Source organism: Pygocentrus nattereri, chromosome 16 (genome assembly GCF_015220715.1).
Source record: "Pygocentrus nattereri isolate fPygNat1 chromosome 16, fPygNat1.pri, whole genome shotgun sequence".
NCBI lineage: Eukaryota > Metazoa > Chordata > Actinopteri > Characiformes > Serrasalmidae > Pygocentrus > Pygocentrus nattereri.
In genome coordinates, this window is record NC_051226.1 from 28,705,872 (window position 1) to 28,719,216 (window position 13,345).

The following is a 13,345-nucleotide window of genomic DNA, read 5'->3' on the forward strand; positions in this document are numbered from 1 at the left end:
ACAGAGTTTTGTCACTGTGATTTTAAGAAAGGTGGATAATATTATTTAATATTAGAGAGTCAGCAACACACAAAGATGAATGTATATACAGTCATATACAAAGGTTTGGTCAAATACTCTACACTATACACTATAGAGAACAGACTTCTGTACGTTTTAATGCATAACTGCTATTTATTTCAACTTAGCAAATAAATTGCCATAAAATTAGAAAATCAACAAAACGTCATGTGACTGGGGGCGTTTAAACATTAGTATATGACTGCAGTTACTTTCAATAAGATCATTTTAATTTCAAGAAAAACACAGAATGAATGGCCACAGACAAGAAGAAACTTTAATTAAATATTGTGAAAGTTGAAAAGTTATTTTACAGTTCAAAGTTAATTAGAAAATGATAATCTTTACAGTAGTTTTCATTTTTATATTATTTCCCTCCCCAGCAATATATAACTGCCCACCTAGTGTCCAGTCTAAGACAAGTAATGGGAACAAACGGGAAAAAGAGACGAATAACATTTCCTGCTAATTAGGATTTTCTATGTAAATTGATAAGGCGACCACCTCCTCAGTGAGTAAGCAACGTTATGACTTAGAAACTTTATTTAATAAAGTTAAAAAAAAAAGATAGTTCACTGTAAAAGCACAGCCTCCTTTGAGAAGGGGATCATTTAGAGAGCATTCTGAGTGAAATCATGACAATTGGGGAACTTTAAGACTTTTCAGTAACACAGATTTTTGTGGATTTTTGTGCTGTTCCAAACAATCAGCAATGATCACGTCTTTATAAACTACCCAGCGAAGTCGACAGCAAAGCACTGGTGGTTAAATCTACACATTTATGTGACTCTGCATTGTTAAGGCATTATAACTGCTGGTGGGCATGAGAAAACCTGAAGTTGTGGGAACATTAAGGATTAAGATGCATGAGATATTGTACATACTGTGCATAAAACAATATCTCTGAGATGTCCCATAAAAAAACAAAAGCAAAAAAAAAATAAAAATATATAATATTTAGGTGTAAAGGGGCCACTGAACTGATGTATCTCATATTTCACACTTTTTGCCATGTGATACAAAAACCCAACAAAAAACTGGTAAGACAACATTTCATTAACTTACAAATGGTATAAAAATAAACCATTGGCTTCTTGCAGGATGGAAATAACAATGTGGGCGTGAGTCTAAACACAAAACTGAAGTAAGCAAATTCGAAACATCACATTTAAGGACAAAAAAAATGAAAGAAAAAAACAGATCTGCACATTACAACAACACACAAACATGAATGGAGAGCCGCAGATAGAAGCAATGTACAAACTTTAAGCGATACATACATATGCTATATGGATATTTTACATATATCCCTTTTTCTGATCAGCAAAATCTCCTAGCTAAGTGGGATGAGATCTGTTGCGTATGCCGTAAACACGATATCAGTGAGACTAAATCATATAAAGCTGCCTTAAGACTTCTTTCTGATGTATAAATATTTTTCAAATAATAACTTTGGCAAAATAAAAGAATTTACAAAAAAATTGCATACGTATCACTCTGTACAAAACACACATTTCAGAAACCAAAAAGGACAAGAAATCATTCAGAAATCCTACAATTCAAACGAGGGGTTGTGTAACTTTCACAGTGCTGACTCTGAGGTCCACGGCCCAACAATATAGACCGCTAAACTCTGATCTAGTATCAGCCTGATCGAGTAAACTCCTGCATGACCCAGAGAGCAGTGCGGACTCACCATCAGCCTGATAATTGCTTAATTAAAGGGGCATTTTAACAATTTTTCAACATTTCTGCATAATTAAACATTTGAACAAAATCATTCAGAGTGGTCATAGGAGATAGGAACCAGAGGGTGCAGAGTCTACAATGCAAATATAAGCTTTTTTGTATACTAAAACAACTAATGCGCTAGTGATCATGGTAAAATAGGCAGAAAATACATTTTTAATAATATTATGCCTTACAATGTCTTACAATCTCAAGTCATGAATGGGAAAAAAAATACATTTTAGGCTTCAGACAAAATGTTTTCAACAATTTCATGTAATGACTTCATGTAATGTGGTTCCTATCACCACCAATGTGCACCACTCTGATTCAGAATTCTCGGGAATGGAGAATCTCACATCAGACCTCTCTGAAAGTTTATGTTTACCATTTCAATCATGCAGGAATTTTGCAAAAGTGGAATCCCCTTTTACTATATCCTTCGTTCCTCACTTTCAAATCATTAGGGATAGACTGAAAGCAAAACTAAGTGTGATCACAGCTTCTTTGCTTAAAAAATTAAATATGAAAACATGTAAAATAAACAAACAAACATCTCTGAATCTGAAATGGCAACACCATGAAAACACAAATCCTTCATAAAAACTCCTTCAGTGGTGGCAACAATGTTGATGTTGGCTTCTTACTTCCTTTCATGTGAAAAGAAAATGTGTCATCCAAGGATCTTATTAAACACGCAGTTTTGGCAGTTAAACTGAAGATGGCATGGCGTGACTTTAGTGGAGGTTCTAGTTTTGGCAATAGTGAAACGTTTGGACCATGACAAGACTGCATTTAGTCGGCTTTTGCCGAATTGAGATTACGAAGGGATTTGAAGCGCTACTAACAAATTAAACAATCGGACTAATTTGGCTTTGTGAGAATGATCAGTTCTGGTCTTATTATATATCCTCAATAATCCTTCATTTAGTATATAAAATCATTCATAGAAAACACTGCAGCTTGTGTCCTTTGTGTATTTTACATTTCATAAAAGGGTATAAGATTTGTTTTTCCACAAAAACACACAGGTATGATGGCAAACCAACAAAAAAAAAAAATCCAAACATTTCTAAATAAATAGAACTCTGTTGCACTAGTGTGACCGGGGCGAATAAGAACCATCTGTGGCATTGCCCCCCCCTTCATTTTAAAAAGTGTCTACAAGGTGAGTACAAATCATCAAAACATCAAAACAGCTTGATACAATAGTCCAGGTTATTTTTTCCCTCTTATAACGCTTCACTTCAAAGGTGATTACGCTTTAAAAAAGGGCCTGAGTTTAAAGTTGTGATCCTTCAGAGACGGACTGCAGGGGTCAGTCCACGACCGGAGTCTTCTGTACACAGCCAGGGACAGACACACACAGCCACATACACACTACATAGGAGGAACAATCATTCCAGGGATCACTGTTGAAAGACACAGAGAGGGAGGACCATGTTAATTCACTTTACTTCATTAAGCGTTCCATTACTGAAACAGACCTGCCAATAAATCCTGCATATCAAGATCAGACAGCAGCGAGTGAATCATTGTGAGCGGGGTAAGTGTAACAGAGAATGCAATGGAGAGATAGACATAAACAGGCCAGGCCCGCGCCTGTATCTGCTGCACGACTCAACGTGGTTTCATATTTTCCATACATAATAACTCTTTAAACATGCCAATCTGTTCTCACATCTGTAGAACAAGCTGGAGGCCTTGACGTTCCAGTACAGTCTGAAATGGGGGATAAATCCTAATGTGTTTTTCTCTTCGCGACGGCGAACTGGCACGCAGCGCATATTTGCAACGCTTGATTACGGCCATCTCAGCTCCCCTCTAATTGTTTGCACACAGTTTGTTCCATTGTTCTAGCCTTGTAAAGCATTGCATCATCCAGCCATCAAAGGGCCAGGATGCTTGTCAACATGTGAGGAACAGAGAGAGAGAAAGAGGTTCAGCGAGGTTCCAAATCACGGCCCGGGACAGAACAGGGTGACGACATCCAAACTCTGACACGACACCACTGATACTTGCATAAGGAATGAAGGATGGCTGAAGATTTTTGAGAGGAAGAATTGTCACCCAGATCACTTTAAATATTATATATATAAGCTGGTAACTTTGATCATCCAATATATAATTCAATGCAAGTGTTTACAGCCTTATATTACATTATCATTACACATATGCTTTAGTCATCCAAATACTGTCTATCAAAGAGCACATAACTGATCGGTGATCAGGTTCAGACGTTCAGAAGATTCAGCATAATCTTGCACTTATTCTTATTATTATACAAATTGATACTTTTTTTCCATTTTTATGCAAATCTTTCGCATAAAATTTTACATTAAAATGATATGAAAATACTGACATGCATAAAATCAATACTTTTGTAGTTTTTGTGTTATGTCACTTGTTTTTATTCAATATGGTAAAATATAAATAGATCTGATTAAGTAAAGGTATTCATTTCCAGTGTCAGAAAAGGGGACACTTCCTTTCAGTTTTCTCAAAGAAATCTGCAGGGATATTTTTCTACACTCCAAATTTCAGTCATAGAATTTGATGCTCGAGTCTGTGGTCCATATCTCAAAGATGAAAGTTTTAAATGCTTTGATGTTTATATTTTTGTTTTTACTACAAAAGTTTAACATTAATTCTGGGGACAACTTATGAATACATTTAGAAATAATGCACAATAGGAGACATACAAAACTGACTAGTATGGCCATAGGGATAATTATTCTTACAATGTATTTCGCTAATTCAACTAATATTTATACTGGTTATGAGAACAGAATAAAACTGATTTATGTTCCTTCATGATAAATGTCTTTTTGAGGTTGGGGCATGGATCTTGGCATGGATCAAGAGTTTTATGGAAATTTTTTAGAAGTAGGAAAAAATGCTTATTGCTGCAGATTTAGCTTGATGTTTGTTTAGCAACTGCTGACAAACGGCAAAGGTGAGTGGCAGGGCTTTCTGCAGGCGGTCTGATGTCTTACAGCATCCATGCATGTCTTACAGCAGCCACTGCTGATGCACAGAAGCCTGAAGCAAACACACACACTTTCCTACATTGTCCATGTAACATACACACTCTTCATGCAACTGCATGTCATGGTTCGTAGGACAGAACATGACATTTATACACAAATCTGAAGAACATAAGTAAATGGTAAGATAAAGCACTAAGCAGATGGCTATGAGAAAGAGGTGAGGAACATACTTCAGGAGAAGGCCAGGCCCTGGAGTGCGCTGGCAGTTGAGTACTTGTTAGAGTCCACAAAAGACTGATCTGAGGGGAGGAGTGGAGAAAAGAAGAAGAGGAAGAAGAGAGAGGGGAGAGGCACAAAAGGAGGAAAAAGAATCAGAAAATCGGGGTTAATCTCAGACCTGATGTGGATGGTATGTGAAACCATGGAATAAAATGCAAGCCAAAGAGAAACATGCAGTTTTTGGTGTGGTTGCTTCTAAAAGATTCATTGAAGTAAAACATTTAACAACTCGAGGCACTGAGAGAGGCCTGAAAATATGAGGGGTTGTTATTGTGCAGAAATGTTTTTTGCTGGATGTTACTAAATGTCTTTTTTTCTTAGTCCACGTGTGAAAAATCAGTTGTGGGAAGGACTGGGTATTGAAATTCAATACTTTTATTGTACCATCCGAGTTACTTCAGTAGTAATAGTAGTGTAGAGTAGCAGTGTAGTGTAGTAGTGTAGAGTAGTAGTGTAGAGTAGCAGTGTAGAGAAGTAGTAGTAGTAGTAGTGTAGAGTAGTGTAGTAATGTAGGAGTAGTGAAAAATTCTTTATTATTTAATAGTAAGTTTCAATACTCAGTTTCAATAGTCTTCTCAGTGCAAGTAAGACAATAAGTATTTAGACTGCAAAATCTAGAATGCAGGCTGGCTGTCTAAATTTACATTCATTTAAATAACATAAGACATGGTATCAGAAACAGTATCAGTCAAGAATCAGTAACAAAATCAAAGTAACAGTATCGGTATTAATACGAACAAAAATGCACACCCAGTCCTAGCTGTAGGACTTATTTAAGTAAGGGGACCTGTGTTTGACTTGTGTAAACTATTGTGCCATGGGTTGGTGTAAATTTTAGGATAAAATTAAGAAGAGTTTTCAATGTACACTTATTAAAACAATGTACTGTCTAAACACTTCACTGAAAATAAAATACATTTAGATTTTAAATGTGAAAGGGACATTTGCTAAACTTTTGGAAATATTTTTTCAATTTATAGAATTTACATCTAAAGGATTAAATTTTGGGTTTCCAATATTTTATTTCTCAGCGCTGGTTCTGTTAGGGTTGCAAATTTGGGGCTTCAGTCATGAATATTCAGATGCTCCAAACAGGCTGTCCAGTCTAGAGTATAATGTGCTTTTCTTAACCAGCGCTTTCAATTTAAATACTACATTACATCACAGCAAACCAAGTACCCACAAGCCCCCCTCCTGAACCCCCTGTGACATCACATTGAGCGTGTAGTTACTGTGGAGAGAAGGCCTGGAGAGGGAGAGGCAAGATAGCAGAGTTCGATCTTTGTATTTTGTTCCCTAACTCATTCTAACGTTAAGCGCTAGAAACCTGTAACACTGTTCACTCTGTAACATCACTGCACTAAACTACAGTACAGTAATGCTTATTTCTGCTAGCATTCTATTGGATATGCAGTTTTAAGTTACTGCCAAGCTAACGGTAGTGTACATTGACTTTCCCACATTGGGTAAAATACTGTTAGCAACACTGGTTTAAAATCTGATATTTGAAGCCTGTAATGTGGTTTATTGTGTACGTTTTAGTGTTTCAGTGAATTCTTGAGTAAATACTTCAACTTGAAGCCTGGAGTCGGCTTTAGTACAGTATGCTTCACTTAGAGCTGACTAAAACAACTTACGAGCTCTTACAATTTTTCATGAACAATACTTATAATGCATTATGTTAACAATTCATAATTCATAATAAACATGGCTATAACATGTAATGCATTTTTAACCATGTTTATAATCCCTTACGAATGCATTGTAACATGTTATGAATGTGTTTATAGATACTTACAAACGTGACATTTATAGAAAGTGTTACCAAATTTAGATGAGAAAAGAAACACATCAAAGAGACATTTGCTTAATTTGCTTAAAGTGTTGTAATGTGGGCAATAGCAATTATGCCTGAAAAATATGTAGACAGTAGCTAAGCATTAGCAGTACCTTGTAGGCCGTTGCCATTGGTGCTGGTGCAGGTGGGTGGGGGGGAGGTCTGAGGCCGGACTACAGGAGCGAAAGCACTCTTCTGCTTTACTGCCGATACCATGTTAGCTGGAGAGAAGGAGAAGATTCCAGAGGAGCTGCTGCAGTTGGAGGGCAGGCTGGTGGAGGACGCCATGGTGGGGCTGGAGGGAACGACTGAGAGGGCAACAGAGAAAAAGAAGAGGTGAATATAATGGAGGAACAATCATAGCTAGCAGGGAGAGAGCCAAGACAGAGCCAAGATTCAAGCTCACCCAAAGACAATGCTTTTATTAATTTATTAATGTTAAGACTTACAGTACAACTATACTGTATATAAATTGTGGTAATTACTTTAAAACTGAAGAAAAGGGGTATTGCACCAAATTCTTTGAGATTTCTGCATAAGTAAAGATGTAAACATGATGGTTAAGATGTAAACAAAGACTCAGAGTCCTTTGATGTGAAATATATAATTGTAGAGAAACTCAGTGAGACAGAATTGTTCACAGCTGTGTTGATAGGAACCACACGTCTGAAGAGTTCACTGGCTGCTTTGGGTAGTAAATAAAATGCCTGTATTTGCTTTGCAGATATTGCGACCCCTGGTTTCTATCACCACCACTGTAAAGAGATGAGACTAGAAAGTTTCTCTGCCATGCACCATCACATCAAACCACACTGAATGAATCTTAACGATTGAACTATGCAGACATTAAAACAGAAAAATCAGTGTTGAAGCTTGACCCACTTACAGGCCCCTTAAGGTTCAACAGTTTAAACATCTTCATTTTGAAAGGAAATGTTTGTGGTAATCATTAAACATTCGGTTCTCAATAGGAAGAAGCAGATTTACACCTACAAAAAAAGTCAATAACTTCACATTTAGGGTTTCTTTCTCAATGAGAACAATTCATTAGTAGTCATTCTTGCTCTAACCACATCAGAACAATTCACAGCGCTGGCCATGGATAGCAGAATCCATTTATCAAGTCCTAAGTAATCAATTAATGAAAATTGGAATCTTAGTGCTGCTATCTGAGATTGATTCAGAGTGTCTAATGGAGTCAGCAAACCTTTTAAAATAGTTGTTAACATGGCGGAACCAAAGCTGCGGAACTGAATTGTTACACCTCAAAATAGTTTATCGATTTAATTAGCAGCCGTTAATTTGGAGGCCGGAGCAGAGCGTCACTCTGATAGACGCGGTCAAGAGTACAACGACAGCTTTCAATTTAGCTTATAGTGCAGAGAGAGAGAGGAAGAGAGCTGAATTCCTGCATGCTTCATTCCTCCTTTGTGTGTTTAAGCTGCACTGTGTTGCAACTCGTGCGGAGTGTAAATTGTAGCGCCTGTGACAGTGGGAGGGGTGTTTCTTCAGATTCGCAGCCAGAATTCTCCCCAAACACCACGCTTCAAACCTCACACACCCCACACGTAATTAAGTCAAACAAACATGTGGGTGTTAGACCAACTCTCTCTCTCTCTTTCTCTCACTCTCGCTCTTTTCCCCCTCTCTTCCTTCTTTCTGTCCTGTTAATTAGAAAAGGGAACCAATTAAGACTCAGCAAAAGAGATAACAGCAGGCGTGAGGTAGAAGAGGGAGCATGAAAAGCTGTGCCCAGAGAAAAGAGAGAGGGACGAGCTTGATTCTTTCTTTCTCTCTCTCTCTCTCTCTCTCTCTCTCTCCCTTTCTGTTTTGTTTTAAGGAGCTGTTTAAAGACACACTCCAGAGCTGAGAGGACGCCAGCGCAGCCAGTGGGGAATTTTGCAAGATCTGAAGGCCCGTACTGTCACACAAGCACATGCCACAATGACTGTGCAGCTCAACAAAGGCGAAGAGGGAACCTCCTCTTTAAAAAAAAAAAAAAAGCTTCATTAAGGAAGACAGAATGGTGGAACTACAACAGCAATGACAACAGCAAACACAAGTCACCTTCCCTATCACTTCATGATAACTAGTAGCTACGAACAAATCACAATTTACAAGTATTTATAAAGTAGGTAACTAGGTAGTGCTAGACAAAAGTAGGCAGCCATGACCACCATGATCCAAGAGCCCCATGAAAATACAAATTAGATATACTGTATGTGTTGATGTTAAAAACCTATTCCAAAATATATAAACAACTTTAAAAATAGCTGTTATTTGCAATTGTAGTGATAATTCTCAGTCATTTCAATGCAAAACTCACATGCCGTTCATGATTATAACAGTTTCAGGTGCAAATTGGATGCATTATGACAGCATGTCATGCACAAAACAAGTATAAATGCAGTTTTTAAGTTATGTGTACAGAAAAATGCAAATTCCTTTCATGCATATGCATTCTACCCCTGCAGACCTTTAGTGAGAAAGAATCTCTTTTATTAACACTGCTATCTCTATCGCTGAACTTTTATTTTTGCTTTGGGCTTGAGCATGTTGATGTTTGAAACCCTGTGCCTCATTGCTAGACTCATTTAATTCAGATGCACTGTTGGGCTCATACTCCAGTTGCATTAAGGCTTATCAAACCGCTAAGAATCACTTTGATTACATTTTAACTATTTAATTATGAAGAAATTTTGAAAAATCAGTGGAACTCTATTATTTTTGTTCTAATACATTTCAGCAAACACGTAATGCCAGTCAATAACGTTGAACTATATAATATATTATATATTATATTATATACTAAATATATTTCTAACAGATAAAAGTTAGAAATGTAGTCTCAAAGCTGTCACTTTACAATGTTCATCAAATGTAAATTCAGTTCAACTCAATATGCCATTAATTATGTAGTGTAAACTGAATATATGGCAAAATGATAGTAACACCTCTCTGAAGGGTTCATTTCTTGAAGTAAAGGTTTTTAAATGACCATCAGTCAGGTACTCACTGGCATAGGGGGAGTTGGCAGCAGAGCCGTTGAGGAAGCTGGGTGAGCCGGTCAGGTTGGTCATGGCCGTGTTGCCATAGCCGTTCATGCTGGTGGCCACTGTGCTGTAGCTGCTCTGCTGCGGTGTGGAGCTGGGCACGTAACTGTGAGGAGACACACTGCTCGTGTTCCGACTGAAGCCTGAGGGAGAGCGAGAAAGAGCATGACTTTAAAGAGTAAAATATTCACAGATGTCATTTCTCACTCATTTCAATAGGTTACCTCATCAAGGTCAAGTTCTTAAGAAAGTTTTAATTTTCATAAAATTAGAAGACACTATTTCTAAATACTTCTGGGATCTGAGTAACCCCAGTTTTCAGTGACCATGAGCAGAAACACTTTTACTGGTGCCTGAATACAAATGATGTACATGGCAAACATGTAAGTAGCATTTAAAGCAGAACAGAGTGAAATATTCTTGTTAACAGCTTAAATGGTTAAATATGAGTAAATGAAGTGGTGATAAAGAGAAGGTGGGATTTTAGTGCTGATAAGTTTTGCACTGGAGACTGTAGTGAATCCAGATGTCGCTGTGGAACCTAAGACAGCTGGAACTGTGACTAGGCTATGTCAAATCTTTAGGCAAAAAAGCTGAGTAATGAAACAGCTAGCACTCAGCAGGGGCAATCTATAATGCGGAAGGGACATTTCTTAAACCCTGGCCTTGGACACGTTTCAAGGCTTAACAGAGTTCTTGACTTTCCAGCAACTCTTCTAGAAGATTGCAGTTGTGATGAACTGTAGCCTATTCACCTGTTTCTCATTGGACCAGCAACTTGCACAAGGGAGGGAAGAGGTTGCTCCATCTGACAACACAATGTGTGCATATTTGTGTGTGCCTGCATTGAATGTCTTAGGGCTGCACAATATATCATTTGGTAATTACTATCATGATATTGCCTTTTGCAATACTATATTAATATACATAAATGAGTCTCTAACCGATCACAGATGTTCTCTGGGTGTTTGGATGAATAGGATTGAACAAACTTCATATATAATTTTGTTACAAAGATAATGCAGACTGATCTTTAACAATTAAACACAGTATCAAATCAAATCAAATTTATTTGTACAGCGCTTTTTACAACGGATGTTGTCACAAAGCAGCTTCACAGAATTTCGGAAAAGACAAAGTTTTAATAGTACTGTGCAAAAGCCTGAACGCACCCTTGACTTATTGAATATTAAGTTATTATTGTTGTTATTCATTTTAGTAAATATTTCTGAGGAGACTAAATACATAAAGAAGGCTGAAGTCTAATAAAAATAAGTAAAAAAGAGTTTCCAAAACTGGCGTTCTAATAATCTTTTAACAAATGACAGAAAATGAGGTGCAAATCTTTGAGGGACACAAGAAAACCAAACTCCACTCTTGCTTCAGATCTGAAAAAATTAACAGGTGTTTCTGTCCATGCTTCCACTGTGAGAAGAAAACTCAATTTTACGGGTCTGAAAGGATGCGTGTCTGTCAAAAAGTTGTTACTGAGAAAAAAGTAAATGTAAATGAAACAAAGCAGCAGTCTTTGTTCTCAGAACAATGGACTGACTACCCCAGACCCCAGATCTCAATTTCACTGAATGTATTTCGGATTACTTGGATTGTAGAAATTAGAAAATGTAAACAACTTCTAATCTTGAACTTTGGAAGCGTGGATAAATATTCTTGCAGATTGCTTTTTGAAACAATTAAAGAAAGTCTCTGGGTGAGACTACAATTATGATTATTCAGTTGTTGAGCCTTCTGTGTAGCTTTCTGTTAAAATACTTTCTGGCCATTTTGACTGGAAATTATATAAATGAAGGGTAGTTTTCATTTTTAAACAGTACTGTATATCATAGTTAAGTGATAATCTGCATGCTTTAGTATATTTTAATCAAAATGTGATTTTTTTGTTCATATCATGCAGTCCTGGTGTGTGTGTCGTACCCTGATTTCCTCCTTGTGAAGACTCATTAGATACATTAACGGCAAGCTGTCCAGTGAAAGAGTTAACTCCCATCATGCCAGCATGGACAGAGCTGTTGGTCAGGCTGGTCAGCTGATTGTGGTTCCGCGGTACATTGTAGAGTGCCTCTGCTATGTCAGCTGCACGCTTCAGAATGATCTCCTGTCGACAAATGCACTGTTGTAATTATTATTGCATTTTGAGAGGAAACTATTCATTATAACAAAAACGTTTTTAACCACCTAATTGATATTATTAAAGAAATACTTCAGCATTTATCAACCTTATCTCTACCTGAGGCATCTGTGGCACACAGTTATCAGGCACAACAGTTTTTTCTTTTCCAGTACTTAGAAAAGAACAGAAAATACAGTTTATAATAGATTATAATAGAAGTCAATGGAAAGGTGTTTCAACATCTGCCTATTATAAATGTGTTTCCATTCAGGTTTTCTGGTCTTTTACAAAATACAAGGAAATGATTACCTGTGGTTATTGATCATGTCACAGAGGAACCCGCTATAGATTAGGTTGAAAAATGATGGAGCACTGCTTTAAAAACACACATGGTGGCTAACTGCAAGGTGTTGAAAAGTCTCACCTGGTTGTTATGAGGCATCCCGTACAACGCTTCTACCAAATCTGCTGCTCTCTTCAAAATCACCTCCTACATTCATCAATTAGAAGACAGAGAGAAGAAAGGAAGAGGGAGAGGGGAAGAAGAAAAAAAAAGATTTAATGCTTTTCATCCCCCCCCATACATTTGCAGTCTATAACACGTAACCGGCAAACATTAATGTTCAGCCACAACTGAGCAAGAACTTCTCTTCCACAAACAGGCAAAAAAGGGTGAATTTCCGTTTAATAACATTGTGGAGAGGCAAAACACATGAAGCTGGTGCTTACTCAATTGTTTTTGTGTCTGTAGGAATGAGAAAGTGCTGTATTTCACCCTGCCATCTGGTTCGGGTTGAAGAGGAGACAATGCGATCTATGTTCTGCGGAAAAGGTCAGCCAGTTCCAAAGAGCTGGACTGAAGGCAATAACTCAGACAAAAGCAAGGCTACGGCTAATAGCTTTCACATCTTACAGCACTGCTATTACTGAGTGTCTTCTAATAAGGAACATTACTGTACTGATCACAGTACTGATTGGTTTTCAGCACTTCCTGAATCACCATGTGCTCTAATACAGTGTCTGGACCTGTTAGCAGTCATTTTTAGCTGTCTTCAAAGTTTGCTAACATGATTTCTGGTACAAAATGAGAACTGAGTGCATCTGTATCTGCAGCACATTACAAAATTTATCAGCAGCTGTTAAGTGCACTCAACATCAAATTTAGCCCTTAGAAGCCACAGCTGCATAGTGTAGTTTACTTGTAGCTCACTGACACAAGAAGAGAAATTCAGTTAAAAACTGTTTGTACGTAGAAGAGATTTTTTTATAT

The 13,345-nt window shown here is 37.3% G+C and overlaps 1 protein-coding gene across 4 annotated transcripts in view; it reads right to left on the minus strand.

The window, feature by feature from the left end:
* Window positions 1-319: 319 nt before the first annotated feature.
* ebf1b (EBF transcription factor 1b) overlaps window positions 320-13,345 on the minus strand; it is a 147,463-nt gene continuing 134,437 nt past the window's right edge. For 2 of the 4 annotated variants that reach the window (XM_017705348.2, XM_017705349.2), the window contains exons 12-17: window positions 12,500-12,565; window positions 11,880-12,060; window positions 9,911-10,090; window positions 7,008-7,202; window positions 5,009-5,077; window positions 320-3,200 (exon numbers count right to left, since the gene is read on the minus strand). In XM_017705348.2, coding sequence (XP_017560837.1) covers window positions 5,010-5,077; window positions 7,008-7,202; window positions 9,911-10,090; window positions 11,880-12,060; window positions 12,500-12,565 — 690 coding nt within the window. In that variant the 3' untranslated portion in view covers window positions 320-3,200; window position 5,009. The remainder of the gene's footprint in view (window positions 3,201-5,008; window positions 5,078-7,007; window positions 7,203-9,910; window positions 10,091-11,879; window positions 12,061-12,499; window positions 12,566-13,345) is intronic. The other 2 variants (XM_017705350.2, XM_017705351.2) reach the window with 2 other exon arrangements.